This window comes from Parasteatoda tepidariorum, chromosome X2 (assembly GCF_043381705.1).
Source record: "Parasteatoda tepidariorum isolate YZ-2023 chromosome X2, CAS_Ptep_4.0, whole genome shotgun sequence".
NCBI classification, from domain to species: Eukaryota; Metazoa; Arthropoda; class Arachnida; order Araneae; family Theridiidae; genus Parasteatoda; species Parasteatoda tepidariorum.
This window is the reverse complement of record NC_092215.1, coordinates 23,711,475-23,727,544: the sequence shown is the minus strand read 5'-3', so window position 1 is coordinate 23,727,544 and position 16,070 is coordinate 23,711,475. Positions and strand designations below refer to the sequence as shown.

General features: G+C 25.4%; 1 protein-coding gene across 1 annotated transcript in view; it reads left to right on the top strand.

Moving 5' to 3' along the window:
• The first annotated feature begins 208 nt into the window (after positions 1-208).
• LOC107455081 (homeobox protein HMX3) overlaps positions 209-16,070 on the top strand; it is a 70,073-nt gene continuing 54,211 nt past the window's right edge. Inside the window, exon 1 of the mRNA XM_016072504.2 lies at positions 209-803. Within this exon, the coding sequence (XP_015927990.1) occupies positions 458-803 (346 nt within the window). The 5' untranslated portion in view covers positions 209-457. The remainder of the gene's footprint in view (positions 804-16,070) is intronic.

The following is a 16,070-nucleotide window of genomic DNA, read 5'->3' as shown; positions in this document are numbered from 1 at the left end:
AATCGGCCTCACTCTTTGCTACCTGCACGCTTGCTGACGTCACTTTCACTCTTTTCCAATCCCACTCGCTTATGGGCGTGTCATCACTCTTTTCATCCAATGCAGCACACAGCTACTTTGAAGATCTGACCAATAGCTATAGATCTCTACAAGTCAGTCCTTCGTTCCGTTGAAAGATACACCTGCTCAAAAATGGCTTTGTAATTTTGTTCAGTATTTGTCCCTCATCTAAACTGATCGCGCGTCGCTTATTTTGCTGATTCTTTTTCCAAAAAAAAAAAAGTGTCCTTGAAATAAATTGCAAAGGAAAAAAAATATGAAAAGAAAATGACGTCGACCCGTATTTTTTCGAGAAATTAATAAATTCAGAGATTTGTAGTTGAGCGAAAAAACTAAGCAATTATGCTTTCAAAAGTTTTATAAAGTGAGAAGAAAATATATTTTGCAACCACCTGAGATGTCGAAAGATTTGTCGAGAGGCAAAATATCTCCGACACCTTCTACAGACAGTTCATTACAGACATCTTCTTCACCACAGTCCACCCCTTGTATAGCGAGGAACCCTTTTTCGATTGTTAGTATTCTAAGTCGAAGTGATCCAAAAAGAAGATCTCCTTTTTATGAGGAACCACAACTACAGACACAAAATCCTGTAACTAGGCTGTACTTAGACTCTCAGTTACCTGTTCTAAGACCTCCCGCATTTTTACCGGTAGGTCCTCTAAGCGGACATTTAAATAGAAAACCTACTCCATGGTTTCCCTGGGCCCATGCGAATTCTTCTGTACAAGATGCCACATTAGGTAAGTAAATCTTCATTCTACCATAAACAAACCTAATCAATAGAATAAGTCTTTTACCACCAATAATGCGAATAACTAGTTTAACATACCATAAATTACTATTTACATTGGAATGAACCATAATTTCATAAATCTTTGGTTGGTATAATTCACAAAATCTTTAGTAACTAGTTAAAATAATTCACGTCATATCATGAATAATTCAATTTAAAATTTTGGAATAACGCTTTAATTTAAGTTTACATTATAAAACGTTCAATTTAAATACGAAAAGCCAGCTTTGTATATTTACTCAAAAATTAAAAAAAATACATGAAATTTATTTATTTATTTTATTTTACATTTCAGTTTTTTCCCCATTATTTCTTTTCCTTATAGACTGTAAAAAATTCCGCATCAAATTACGGTAAAAAGCACCGGCACTCAGGGTGTTGATACTTATTACCGTAAAATCCATTTTTACCGAAAAATGTTACGGAGCAAAAAAATCTGTTACACCGTAATTTTTACAGTAATAATTGCCGTAAAATCACTGAATCACTCTAATTAAATAAATATTACTGTAAAAATAACGGTATGATATTTCACGGTAAAAATGGATTTTACGGATGGCGCTCTCAAAGTTTCGATACCTTACTCCGTAACGTGATCTGGAATTTCTTACACAGAATATTTTTCTGGAATGTAATGAAAAAATATGAAAGTTATAACATGAAAGTAATAATTTGAAAATATGTTGAAATATGAAAGTAAAAGTAAGAATAGTTGTTAATCCGTTTAGTAATTCCATTATTAAAGTATTTTTGTGTATTTATTTTGAGTTACCCACTGTACAAAAGTTCCTGATCAAATTACGGAATAACGTACCGGCATATTGGATGCATTATCCGTAAAATTTATTTTACCGTAAAATCTATTTTTATCATAAAATATTGTACGTTAATTTTTACAGTACTATTTATTTAGTTTGAGTGATTCAGTGATTTTATTGTAATTATTAATGTAAAAATTACGGTGTATCAGATTTTTTGTTTCGTAACATATTCCGGTTAAAATGGATTATACTATAAAAAATTGCAGTACCCTGAGTGCTGGTACTTTTTACCGTATCTCGCGTAACCAGAAACTATACCTAGCGTGGAAATGAAAGTACAAAAAAAAAAAAAAAAAAAAAAAAAAAAAAAAAAAAAAAAACAGAAAGGAAGAAAAGGTGACAAAACATGAGGTTGCAGTGGAACTTTATTAAGTTCAAAAGAAAAAAAAAACATCCCAAAATCAAAAGTTCAACAATTGTTTTAACATATTTCAACTTATATGTACTGTTAGTGAACAAATAAAATTTCGTGTTTTAATTTTTTAAAATTTTATTTAATAACTAGAATGAAAATAAAGATGTGTGATTGATTCAGGAAACTTTATTCTACTTGGGGAGTTGGGATAATGTAAGAATGTGGTTTTTTTAACTTCAAACAGCAGCAGTCTACTTTCCTAAATTATGACCTCTTCATAATATAACCTTTCTGAGGTTCCCCATAATGAAATTGAAACAGAATTTTTTGAAATCAAAAATTCAAAAATTTTTTTAAAAAACTTATTTTAGCTTGCACGAACTTATAAGTTACTGAGCAAATAAGGTCTCATGTTCGATTTTTGTTTTAAATTTTATTTAATTATTAGAATAAAAATAAGGATTTAAAAAAAAAGGATATGATACTAGGAAATAATCTGATTCAAAAAGCCTTATTCAACTTAAGAAACAAAAATACGTCTTTAAAAAAAAATATATATATATATTAAAAAAAAAAAGAANAAAAAAAAAAAAAAAAAAAAAAAAAAAAAAAAAAAAAATTAAACGGTGAGCAGCAACCATCTTCTAGTTATGACTTCATCATAAAAAAAAAAAAAAAATATTGAATATTCCGAAGTTTCCCATACTGATATCGGTACAAAATTTACTAAAATCAAAAATCCGAAGTTTTTTTAAACTTATTTCAACTTATGTGAACTGTTACTGAACAAATAATATAAGTTCTCATGATAATATAATAATATAAGATCTCTCGAATAAGATCTCATGCTCCATTTTTAAAAACTTTATTCATTCCTTATAATAAAAATGAAGATTTGATTATTTAAAAAACTTTATTCAACTTGGGGAACAGGGAAACGGTGTTTTTTTTTAAACTTCAACTGTAGCCTTTTTCTTCTCCCAAATTATGATCTCCTCATAATAAAACTGATGCAGAATATTCTGAAGTTCTGCATAATGAAATGGGTACAGAATTTTCCGAAATCATCCATTTTTCTAACTTATTTCAGCTTATATAAACTGCTACTGAACAAATAAGATTACTTTTTCTTTTTTAACATTTTCTACTTTAAATAAAAGAAATTGAAATACAATTGAAGCAAAAAAAAAAAAAAAAAAAGGAAATCATTGAACTTGGGGGATAGAGATTAAGTAAGAAATTGGTTTCCCAAGTGTCGGTTCTTTTTCTTCCCTTCCTCCATTCATGACCCCCGGCAATCGTAGCTTAAAATAGCTGAAAACGATTAAATAAATAAGGAAAAATAATCATATTTCATTTATTTTTTCGTATTTTAGTACTTAAAATAAAGATCCAATTTAAAATGATAAAATTTTCCTTTGAAGATATATGTTTGGTTTCTTTTTCTTTTCAATGTTATTTATTTGTTTAATTCTTTATTAGATTTATTTCAATAATTTATTTATTGATGTATGTATTTAGTTCTTTAATTTTTCAAAAGAATTCATTTAATCGTTCTTACATCATTTAATCGTTTTTAGAATCAAAACCTATGTTTTTATGACTCCCGGCACTCGTCGCTGAAAATAACAGCAAACGATTAAATAAATAAGGAAAAATAAACATATTTCATTAATTTTTTTTGTATTTCAGTACTTAAAGTAAAGAAGCTATTCAAAATGATAGAATTTTCCTTCGAAGATATATGTTTGGTTTCTTTTTCTTTTATATGCCATTTGTTTGTTTAATTCTTTATTAGATTAATTCCAATAATTTATTTATTGATGTAAGTATTTAATCCTTTAATTTTTTTAAAAAGTATTTGATCATTCCTTTAATCGCTCATGCATCATTTAATCGTTTTTAAAATCAAAACCGATGTTTTTAAATATTAAAAAGAAAATGATAATCACAATTTTTGATTTATAAAATTTTAGTAAAGAAAGGTCAAAATTAATAATGATTTAAGAACATATTCAACTTTTAAACTACATAGTTGAATGCTGTAAGGAAATATTTTCCAGAAAGTTTTGTCTTTAAAACGATGGCAAACGAATTCTGGAGCGATATTTTAGTTGAACTTGAACAGAAGCATTGCTTAATTTTACACATTATTAAGATTGCAGCAAATAAGCTCAATATTATGATCAAAATTTGCATCGCTTTTCTCTGAGAGTTAATAATTTACACAAGCAATACATTGTAAAAAATTCCGCATCATTTTACGCTAAAAAGTACCGTCACTCAGGATGCAAGTACTTTTTACCGTAAAATCCCATTTTTACCGGAACAAGTTACGGAACAAAAATTCTGATATACTGTAATTTTTACTGTAATAATTACCTTAAAATCACTGAATCACTTTAAATAAATAAATATTACTGCAAAAATTATGGTATAATACTTTCTGGTAAAAATGGATTTTATGTTAAAATGGATTTTACGGACGATAAAGTGCTAATACTCTAAGTGCTGATACTTTATACCGTAATTTCATCCGTAGATTTTTTAGTGTATATACTAATTTAAAACATCCCAAAATAGAGCAAATTTTTTAACCGTGTTATTTTTAATGGTATATACATCAGGTTTGTGACATTTTGGATGATTATTAAACAATACTGATAGTTCATATTGAACTAGTAAAAATTTATATGACTTTAAAAAAAAAAAAAAAAAAAAAGGAAAGGAGCAAAAAAACAATGTAAGCGGCACTTACAAAAAATATTTTTTTTGCCATTAGTAATATAAATTTCGTATTATGTAATAAAAATTTATAAGTGATCTAATAAAATTTAAAAATAACATTGAGACATGATTTCTGAAATTTCGCGTAGAAAGTTTCGAATAATTCCAAGTACTATCGCGCTTGCTTCTATAAAACTTATTTTATATTCTAGTCAGTAAAAACTATCTTTTAATGCGGATTTTAAAATTAATTCTTATTGAACTTGAATATTAATATTCTTTTTATAATATTAATATTCTTTTTATAATATTAATATTTCTTTATTGATAAAATTAAGTTATGTACAATTTCTTGATAAAGTTGAGTAATTAGCATAAAAAACATGAAATAAATGATTCCATACAAAATGAAAAAAAAAAAAAACTTAAAAAAAAGAACTAAAAAAAAAGTTTTGCTGAGCAAAAATTTATTTATTAAGATTTATAAGCTAAATTTTCAGAATTAAAAATTGAAATCCATAAGCGATCTGCGCAATAATATTTGCTGACAACACCATAAATATAATTTCGGAGATCAAAAAACGCATAGAGAGGGAATTTAATAATTCTAAATTGAAAATAAAAATTCTAAAAGTACGATTATACGGCTTTAAAATTACACAGTTATTTTATATTATAATCAATTAAAATTTAAGGTCAATTTAGATAAAATTCTAAAATGTTAAAATTAAGATTGCTTTAGTTTGATAAAGCTGAGTAATTATTAAAAGAAATAGAGGAAAAGTAATGCCATAGAAAGTCAAATATGCTTTAGTTTTATTGTTGAACAACTAGTACAATATTTAAATTAAACCCTATCGGAATTCATTTCTTAAGGTGTCGGTTTCAAAATACAAAGAAAATTAAAAAAGAAAGGACTTAAGTTAGTTACTGTCGGAGCTTAAGGCTATAAAGATAAAAGAAAAATCCTAACAGAAACTTCGTCATTGTGGGATTTTTTTTAAAAAGATTAAGTAATTGTGTTTTACAAGCTAAGTAAAGTTTTTAATTAAACTTTTTGTTTGGCTTGCATAATAATACAGTAATAAAAAATTTAAAATTAACAGGCTCGCTTAAGTGTTTATAATTAAATTAATTTATGAGGCAATAATTCTTTTATTCTAAAACTAGAAACTATAAGTAAAAAAGTAAAAACATGAACCAAAATTTTAGATTGTTAAATGACGTTTAAAATAAAATGAAAATAATGAAATGTGCATTTTACCTTTAAAAATAAGTAACTTACTAGTATCCTTTTAAATTGAATACTTAGACAATAAAGAAAACGATACTTAAGATTATACTTAATCATTCAAGACCAAATTTTTTCCTAGGCGAACATATAGTAGTACGTTATGTTTCACGCGTAAACTTTAATACAATTATTAAAACGGTTTTCTGTTATTTTTATTATATTTTACCTTTTAATAGAAGCAATTTGCTATTTTAATAGAAAATAGTAGTAATGATGGAGATATACATAAGGCATAAATATTGATAACAGTGAAAAGTCTTAACATGAATCATATCATTAGATTGTAAATTGATGTTTAAGATAAAAAAAAGGGCAATAAGCAGTTAAATTTTCAATATAAGCATTCATACATAATCTTTAGCCCGTTAATTCAACTGTACTTAAGCTAATTATAAAATTTAATCGTTCAGCATGGAAAATTTATTATGATTCATACGAAAATATTAAAAAAATAACAGAAATTGCTTTTAAGTTTTCATTACATTTCCCCTCTCAGTCAAAGAAATTTGCTGTTATTGATGCTAATCTAAATTTAATATTGTTGCACACAATTTACTGTTAATACAATTTTCAAAAGAAATGCATAACTTAACTAAACAGCTTGAGCAGGACATGAGAATTATTAAATTATTCATAAAGTAATATAATTCCTGAGATAATCCCTAATGAAATTTGTATAATTTATCGCAATTTCAGTAAGTTTTCTGCTTATTAAATATATATATCCGTTAATGGGCCGGGATAGCCAAGTTGGTAGGGTGTTGGGCCCATGATCAAAGGTCGTGAGTTCGATCCCTGCCGACCGAAGACTTCCCATTTAGTGAGTGGTGACAGGTGCACAATAAACCTGATGGATCGCAAAGTCCTCCATGTTCCCATAACAAATCAATACCTCTAGGGGTACTGAATTGGTGATTGATCGTTCTCTGGTACAGGTCAAAATTACGATCTGTGGATGAATGAACGAATTGGTCCTCCCTACAAACGGGATGTGACGTATGTGTGGCTGAAGTCGTATTCTTAGCTATAGATGGAGCCACAGAAAAACAAGAAACGCACCGTTTACCTTAAATTCGGTTGGTTTCACCAAGCAAGCTTGTTAGCATTGGCAAGTGGCATTAGAAACAACAAAATATAATACCTAATAATCACACTTTATTAAAAATTTTTATCCGCTAATAATAATTAAAAATAAGCAAGTATATCTACTAAAACTAAAACCAAAATAAATAATATAATGATACAAGTATAATAAATATCATGATAATATAACTAAGCCTTACATCATTGTTTACAACTTACTTTGATACAAATGGAAACCGAAATTTGTAATTTTATCAAAAACCTTAAACAGAGCATGAAAATTACTAAACTATTCAGTATAGTATTATAATTTCCGATATAAATCTTACGGAAAATTGTATAATTAAAATTTTGTTAAAAATTTCATTTAAGAAACGTACAATCACAGATGATATCGTTTATCTATAATTTTTTAACCCTTTATGAAGGTAAAAAAAAAACTTAAAATAACTAATCTAGCTAAAATTTAGCTAAATTATGAAATTAAAACTTATAATACTAGCAATTAGTGCTACGGTTATGCAATTAAACCTCTAAACCTAATAATGTAATTTACAACTCAACTTAATAAAAATTTAAAACAAAATTCATGACTTAAAAAAATTATTAAAAAGCTTAAATTGAGAAGGGAAATTATTAATTAATACGTTAAAGTATTAAAATTTCGGAAACAATGCATAACTCATGGCACGCGGAGGAAAAGAATTCCGGAAAAATTACTGTTCGGAATAGTAATGACATTTCTGGTTTAAAAAAAAAAAATAAATAAATAAAAAAAAAAAAAAAAAAGACCTAACAANAAAAAAAAAAAAAAAAAATAAAAAACAAGGAAAAAAAAAACTATGTTTTATCGAATATTCTGGTTTTCAGAAATATCACTCATATGATTTTCAAAACACCACACATTACCACATATTTAATCAAAAATAGAAAACGGAACAATAAATTTAACCAAGTAAATGCTTTTTATGTCCTGCTCCAAGGCATCATGACACAATTACCAAATTTTACCGCATTTACCAAGTTTATCACATGTTATAAAACTGTATTTTATTGTTAATTTTTCCAAAATCAGTACCAATGCCCTTCGTAAAAATTACTAAGCTAATTGGTGATCTCATAAAGCCAGAAATTTTACCATATTCTGGTAATTTTGATCATATTTTTCTCGGGGCAATTTTGTTACCGTTTTATGTCAGGAAATACATTATTTCGTAAATGATCTCTCTCTACTGAAATTAAATATAACTTAAAAAAATAAAAATGAAATAAAATAATTAAACATAACTTACGCAAAATCTTAGCATAATAGAGCTAAATATAATGATAACATAACTAAATCTGACATTCTTGTTTACAACTTACTTTTAACACAAATTTAAGAGGAAGTTCTTAAAAAGAATTCTTATTGGTTTTGTTTTTTGCTAAGAAAATTCATATTTTCCCAACTCCTTTAACTGTACTAAATTTTCTAAACAGCTTTAACCTTTCTTAAAAAAAAGAAAATCTATAAACTTTGATTACATAAACTTTTATTGATAAATCTATTAATTAATTTTTTTAACCTAACATAATGGAACTAAATATAATGGTAACATAACTAAATCTAGCATTTTTGTTTACAACTTACTTTTAACACAAATTTTTATTGGAAATTTGAAACTCAATCAAGAAGTTTAAACAGATCATGAAGATTATTGATATACTTGGTAAAGTATTATAATTTCAACGAAAATTCTTATTGAAGACAATAAACAAGTTTTTTGTAAAGAAAATATATGTTATTCTAACTTATTTAACTTTACTAAAACTTGTAGACTGCTTTAATCATTCATGAAGAAAAAAGAAGAAAAATCTATAAGCTTGGTCCTTCATAAACTTTCATCGGTAAATTTGTTAATATTTTTGATCTGCTTAAATTTAATAAATAATTGAGTAGAATAATGCGATTCGAAAAGTTTTTCAAATTAATAAACAATAGTTTCTCTAATGAAAAATGTATAATTTCAGAAACTGTGTGTGTAAAAATTATAAAGAGTTTTCATTCTCTGTAGCTATTCGTATTCCTTTGTACAATTCTTATTTTTTTTTAAATTTTTATTTTCTTCAAAACAATGAAATAATACTATTTTTTAATTATTACAATGGCTTTAAGTTACTGAAATATTTTTTGCTCAATAAAATTATATGCTATATAGATTAGGTATTATTTGAATCTCCTAAAATTTAGGACATATTTTTAGAAAGCTAATATCGTAATATATTTTTGAATAAAAATAAATTGTGTCAAAAATTTTTAAAGAAAATTTTCACTCAAGCAGTTTTTTCTTCTTATTTTTGTAAACACCACAATGGCATGAATAATGCTATTCAAAATATTATTTACTCAAAAATTTAATATTCTATTAAATTAAATTGGATCCTATAAAAATAGATTTTAGTTATTTAAACTCATAAAAAATTATAATTTTACTCTGTTAGACATTTTGGGACACCTTGAACCATATTTTCTCTCTAAAATCTTTGCAACCTTCATATAGTGCTAATTTGAACCATATTATTAGATTTCTAAAACTTTAATACATTGTACAATTATTAAAATTAAATTAAAATATTGCTTAATTTAACCCCTTAATAAGGTTGATGCAATTTTGCCCCATATTATGGATACTAATATTTTTTTCAACGTGGAACTTATTTGCTTAGAGTGTGTTCTAAGGATCCGCTAAAAAATTAATTTTATTTTAATGTATTAATTATCTTTTACATTTTTGACTAGTTAACCGTGATAAAATTTACTGTAACTCCTTACCTAACATTTCAATCAAGCTATATAATTATATCTAATCAAGTAATATCTTATCTTGACTATAAAATTATGTATTATCATTTATAAGAGGTGCTTTTGGTTATAATAAGTTGAATTATGAAATCTCAGCAAAATTAAATTGAACATTTTATTTTTTTATATATTCACGATTCGTTTTTAAAAGAATTGAGAAGACATTATTAATTGTTCTCAGAAATTGAACTGAATCATTAATGACTAAAAAATTATTATTGCTGTAAAATGTACGAATTAAATGTATGAACTAAAATTTCATGTAATAATCAGGAAATTATTGTATGAAATAAAATGGAGTTCCATGCTCCTCAACTTGAGTATAAAACTTTTAAAACTGCTATCTTCTTTAAGTTACATAACAACGTAACAAGTTACATAACAACGTTATTAAGTTATTAAGTTACATAACAACGTTTGTAACGAAACTTTTTATACTATTGTCCGATTAAATCCTTGACATTACAAGAGCTATATTATATTTAATAATTGTTCTTGGAAAAAGTAAATAAGTAAAATTGTACTGCTGCATCAAACAAAATATAATTTAATACTCATCACAAGTATAGAGAGCAATGAAGAAAGTAAATCTCCTTAAATCTTATATGAACGATATTAAGTAAACTACAATCTATTATGAATAGCTATTTTACATTTGTTGTGAAAATTTTAATAGTATTATATGATACAATTTTTGCCTGCATTTAATATTTTTTATCAAAAACTATTAAACAGTAATTAACTTAAAATATATTATTATATTCAATACATTAGATCCAATAATTATGCAATAATTCTGGTTTTCAAAATCACAGTTCTTATTGCCATACATTTAGTAAAAAAAAATAGAACTGAAAACTAAATTTAACTGAATAAATGGCTTTTATGCTCTGATCTAAGGTATCATGATAAGATTACCAAATTTGACTACATTTGCTAAATTTTATCCTTTATAAAAACTATATTTTATTGTTAATTTTATCAAAATTATTATCAAAACCGCTTCGGTAAAAATTACCGAGTTTTTTGGTGCTTCAATAGAGCGAGAAATACGGTAAGTTTTACTATATTTTGATAGTTTTGATCATACTTTTTTTCAGTGCTATTTTAAAATTTAATATGAAACTTTAAATAGTATTAAATGGGGGAAAAAGGTATTTTTTTTAATAACTGTTTGAAACTATCAATAATTAGCTAAAATGTATTAGCGTGTCCAATAAAATACATGTTTGTATCAATTCCAGTCTGATGAGTTTTATATATATCAAACTGCATTTTATTGGATATAATAATTCCCGATGAATGGAAAATTTCATTAAATCACTTCAGAAAAAATTATAGTCTTTTAAAAAATAGCTATTTTGCAATGAATAACTATAAAACTTTTAATAGTATTGCTTGATACAATCCTTGCAATAGGAAGAGCTATTTTATATTTATAGTTCAATTTTCTACTTTCAAAATCTCATAGATTTTTTCCTTGCATATTCAAATAAGTATCGTGGTTTTGTGGGTTCAGAAATCCCTTAAAATATTTGAATGCTAAAAGGGTGGAATAACTTTCTTGCTTTTTTCAGAATATATATAGTCGTTTTAAAATGTTCTTTCCGAACATGTGCTGATTCTTCGAACCCTTGCAGATGACTTGAAAGTGATCGTTTTGGAAAAAGAGAGAATCTTCATATGTTCCCAAACCATTCATAGTTGAATTTTTCATAAGCTTTCTCGCTGAGCACTCGGTTGCCAACAAAATTGTCTTTTATCGTCACTCAGAACCTATCGGCTCTTTGCTATATCTCTTTTTCGAATATATTTAAGCTCTTTAGTTGGTTTTCAGATATAAGAAGGCCTTCAAGCCAAAATATGGTGTTTCCCTTCACAATATTTTAAATTGAGCTCCTTTGTCATAACAATTTCATGAAAATTTGAAATTGAGTGTTAAATTTGATCTTTTCAAAAATGATTTATTCTGTCAACAACCGTATGAGAGAATATTTTCTTACGGAATATTAAATATGTAACGCATCCTTATATTATTCAAAGAGCTTTGATGTTTGATTTAAATTTAAATAGAATTCAAAATCACCGATTTATTTGAGTTATTTTATGAAATTTTCAAAGACTACATCACATTATTACAAAATACTGTTATTTCATAGAGTTATTTTAATAGCATTATAGATTTAATTGTATATTTTTAATATTAGAGATAAATATTTATAGATTTAATTTAATATTATATTATATTTTAAATAAAACTTTAGTTTTAAATATTTTGGATAAAAAGTTAAGAAATTTCGTCATATTGATGACAAAAACAGTTAATATACAGTTTTTACTAATATTAATAAATATTAGCAAGCTCAATAAATATTAAATCAGTTATAAAAAAACCGTTTATACTTAAATAATTTTTACGTTACTAAAGTTTTGCTCTCAAATTATTTTATGTGAGTGACCTACAATGTTACGAATTTGAACCATAATATCGTTCAAATTATTTCCAGTTTTAATATGATGCCAAAATAAACCATATCATTAAACAATTTAGTCTTCTGTGAACTTGATTCTGAGAAATTATTGTTCAGTTTGAAAGTAAATATGATTTAATCACTTGGTTTAAAGTTGCATACCGTTTTATCGTACATAGTTTTTCCATTCAAAATATTTTAAATTGAGCTTCTTCGCCATATCAATTACACAGAAATTTGAAACGGAGTGTCTGATACGGTCTTTTAAAAAATGATTTATTTTTTCAACAACGTATAAGAGAATATTTTTTTTAACGGAAAATTAAATACGTAACGCAACCTTATATTATTCAAAGAGCTTTGATGTTTGATTTAAATATAAATTTAAAGAATCATTGATATCATTGATATATTTGAACTACTGTATGAAATTCATAATGACTGTAACAATATTATAGTAAAATATTGTTTTCAGTGTTTTAACAAATAAATTTTACAAATCATATTTCAGATCTGAATATTTGATAAAAATTAAGAAATTTTGGGCTAGCAAAAAAATAAATGAATAAGTAAATAAATTACCTTTTTTATATATTAATCAGTTTGTAAAATCAGGGTTGCCTTCTTGGTTAAAAATTGTATACTTTTATTACTTTACAACATAAAAAAGAGACATATTACGTGGTTGTTGAGACATAAATTTTCGATTTGCTTAGTTAAATTGTAACATTTTTATATAAATCACAAATTATAAAATGTAAATTTGTTCAAAATAATTTTACATTATTCATCTTTGAAACTGTGCAATAAACGTTACAATAATACGATGCATAACGATACAATAATACGATGATAGACGTACAATAACACGAAGTTGAAACTCGTAACTAAGTAAATAAAAATTAAATAAAGGTAATTTTTCTGAAAACTCTACTCTCATATAAATTTACGGGGAAAGGAAATTCTTTTTAAATAGACCAGACTTATCCTTAATTTTTACAGATTTTCAGTACTAAATTTATCCTTCATTAATTAAATATTATCTTGTGATTAAACTAGCCATGCAAACAGCCGGTTATGTAATTAACATTTCGTTTCTTTGTTATCAATATTTTTTTATGGTTAGATCAGTCAAATGAAACTTTAAGTTTAACTAATTCTTACGTTAATGAAATTTGGCTGCAAATATTTTCAAATAATTTGATTTCGATGCACTGTTTGAAATTTTAGAGTGTATTGTACCATAATATAGTTTAAATTGGATGCAGTTTTATTATGGTAACCAGTTGAACCAGAATGCCATGCAAATTATTTGGCACCTCTTGATATTTTATTATTTTATTCAAGGCTTCAAATATTTAAAGAAAATTCAATGCAGTGCTAAAAATTTTGGAGTATATTGTGGCATAATATAATTCAAATTTTACTATTTAATATGTTACCCATTTGAACCCTTATGTCCTGAAAATAATATGATACGTTTTGTTTCATATGTGATTCAGCTTGTATTATATATGAACCATTCTGCATGATATAACATTTCAGAAATTGTAGAGGTTTTTTTAAAATTATTATTAATAATAATTTATCTGACTTAAACTCAGAATGATAAATATGTAGTTTAAATATCATGTATTTCAGTTTATTAATTAAAAAATTACGCTGTTTTTTGTATTTTTGCCTTATAATCAGAAATGTCATTATTATGCAGTACGGTAATTTTACAAGAATTTTTTGCGTGATTAATTAAAAAGTGCATAAGGTATTCATGCATAATTAAAAATTCAAGAATCCAAATCCGTCGAAAAAACATAGGTTCATTCAGAAAAAATATGTTTTCGTGTCTAAATTTTTATTAACTTAAAATATCATCCGTACTTAATAATTAGCATATTTAAGGTTAGTATTTTGAACCTCTAAGATAATTTTTTAGAACGTCAAAATTCGATTATTAGATCAAAAGTAATTAAGGTGTTCTGAGTTTTATTTTGAACACTGCACTCAGTTTATTCAAAAAAGAAAAAAAAAATTCTTTGTGTTTAATTTTATAGTTTAAAACATCGTCTGCACTAAATAATTAACACATTTAAGGTTAGTATTTGGAACCATTAAAATAACCTTTTCAGAACGTAAAAATCTGATTATTAGATTAAGAGTTATTAAGGTGTTCCGTGTTTTATTCTGTGCACTGGACTCAATTACCAAAGTGTCAAAAAAAATTCTGTCCCATATCATTTGTGGGCAGTATCGAGAGGATTATCACTATATGGATACACTCAAGCGTTAATCGTTCAATGAAGCTTGAAGTGGTTTGTTTGACTTTGGTATAGGGGTAGATATATGGGGAGAGAAATGAGAGACAGGTGGCACGTGCAGATGCTGTATGGTCTGGGGAGGAACATGGTGAAAGTAATTTGAGGGTAAAATGGGTAAAAGTAAACGATAATCGAGAGGGGAGGGGAGCTTTTTCAAGAGTATTCTATTCTATACCGAATGATCAGGGGTTTTTGTGCCCTTTTTGTAGTGTAAAGGGCGAGACCCGTTTTCCTTGTTTAATCGATATTATCGAGCAAATCTTTCCTTAATATAAGTTTATGTGATTCCTTTTAGTTGATTTTCTAATCGTGTTAATTATTCACTTATTTGTTAATTGCTTAAAAAATTTTCGTTGGAAATTTTATTTTTGTAAGAGTAGTTTGTATTAGATTTTGCTTTAAAATTATTTGATATTTTATTATTATCATTATTTAAATTTTTTTCATCGAAATATATTTAGTAATGTATACAGTTTATCTACTCGTGTTAATTATTCTTATTCTTTTAAAAAATTTTATATTTGATATTTGTATTAATTCTATTTCCTTGATTTTAATAACTGTTAATTTTTAATTTCGATAAGTGATAATTTTACTTTTATTAACTGTTAATTTTTAATTATAACATAATTTATTATTATTATTAAAAATTATACATTATTTTAATTATAATATTCTACATTATTTCAAGATCTTAATACTTGATATTTGTAAATTATTCTGTTAATTTTAACAACTAAAGTTAAATCACACAGTTTCTCTAAACAATTATTTATCTGACTTTCGATTATATTCTTATTATTCTATTAATTATTTTCATAAAGAAATATATTGCTAATTATTTTTATTAGTCTATTATTTATTTCTATCATTTTATTAAATATTTTTATTACTTATCTATTATGCAATTATGCATCTCGTTTTAACATATTTTTTATTCCAATAATGAACTTATATAATCATAAAAATTAATAACCATCCTTTGATTCGTAATAAGTTTTGATAAGCTCTAATGATGTAAATTCAATTCATTAAGTGCTTCGAAGAATCTTAGAAACTAATACTCATGTTTAAAAATAGTAACGAAAATTTCTCTCAAGCATATCATAATTAAGCATTAAATAATTATTTTCGAAATATTTCAAATAAATTCAATTGCATTGCATAAAAGAATTAATTTTTTTACATTGAATAATTCTTCATTTTATGTTTAAGGAGATAGTGCAGTGTTTGTCATCAGCATATTAACAACACAACAAGCAACAGCAAACTGTTCAGTTATTTATGATCGTTTTTTTTTTTACAA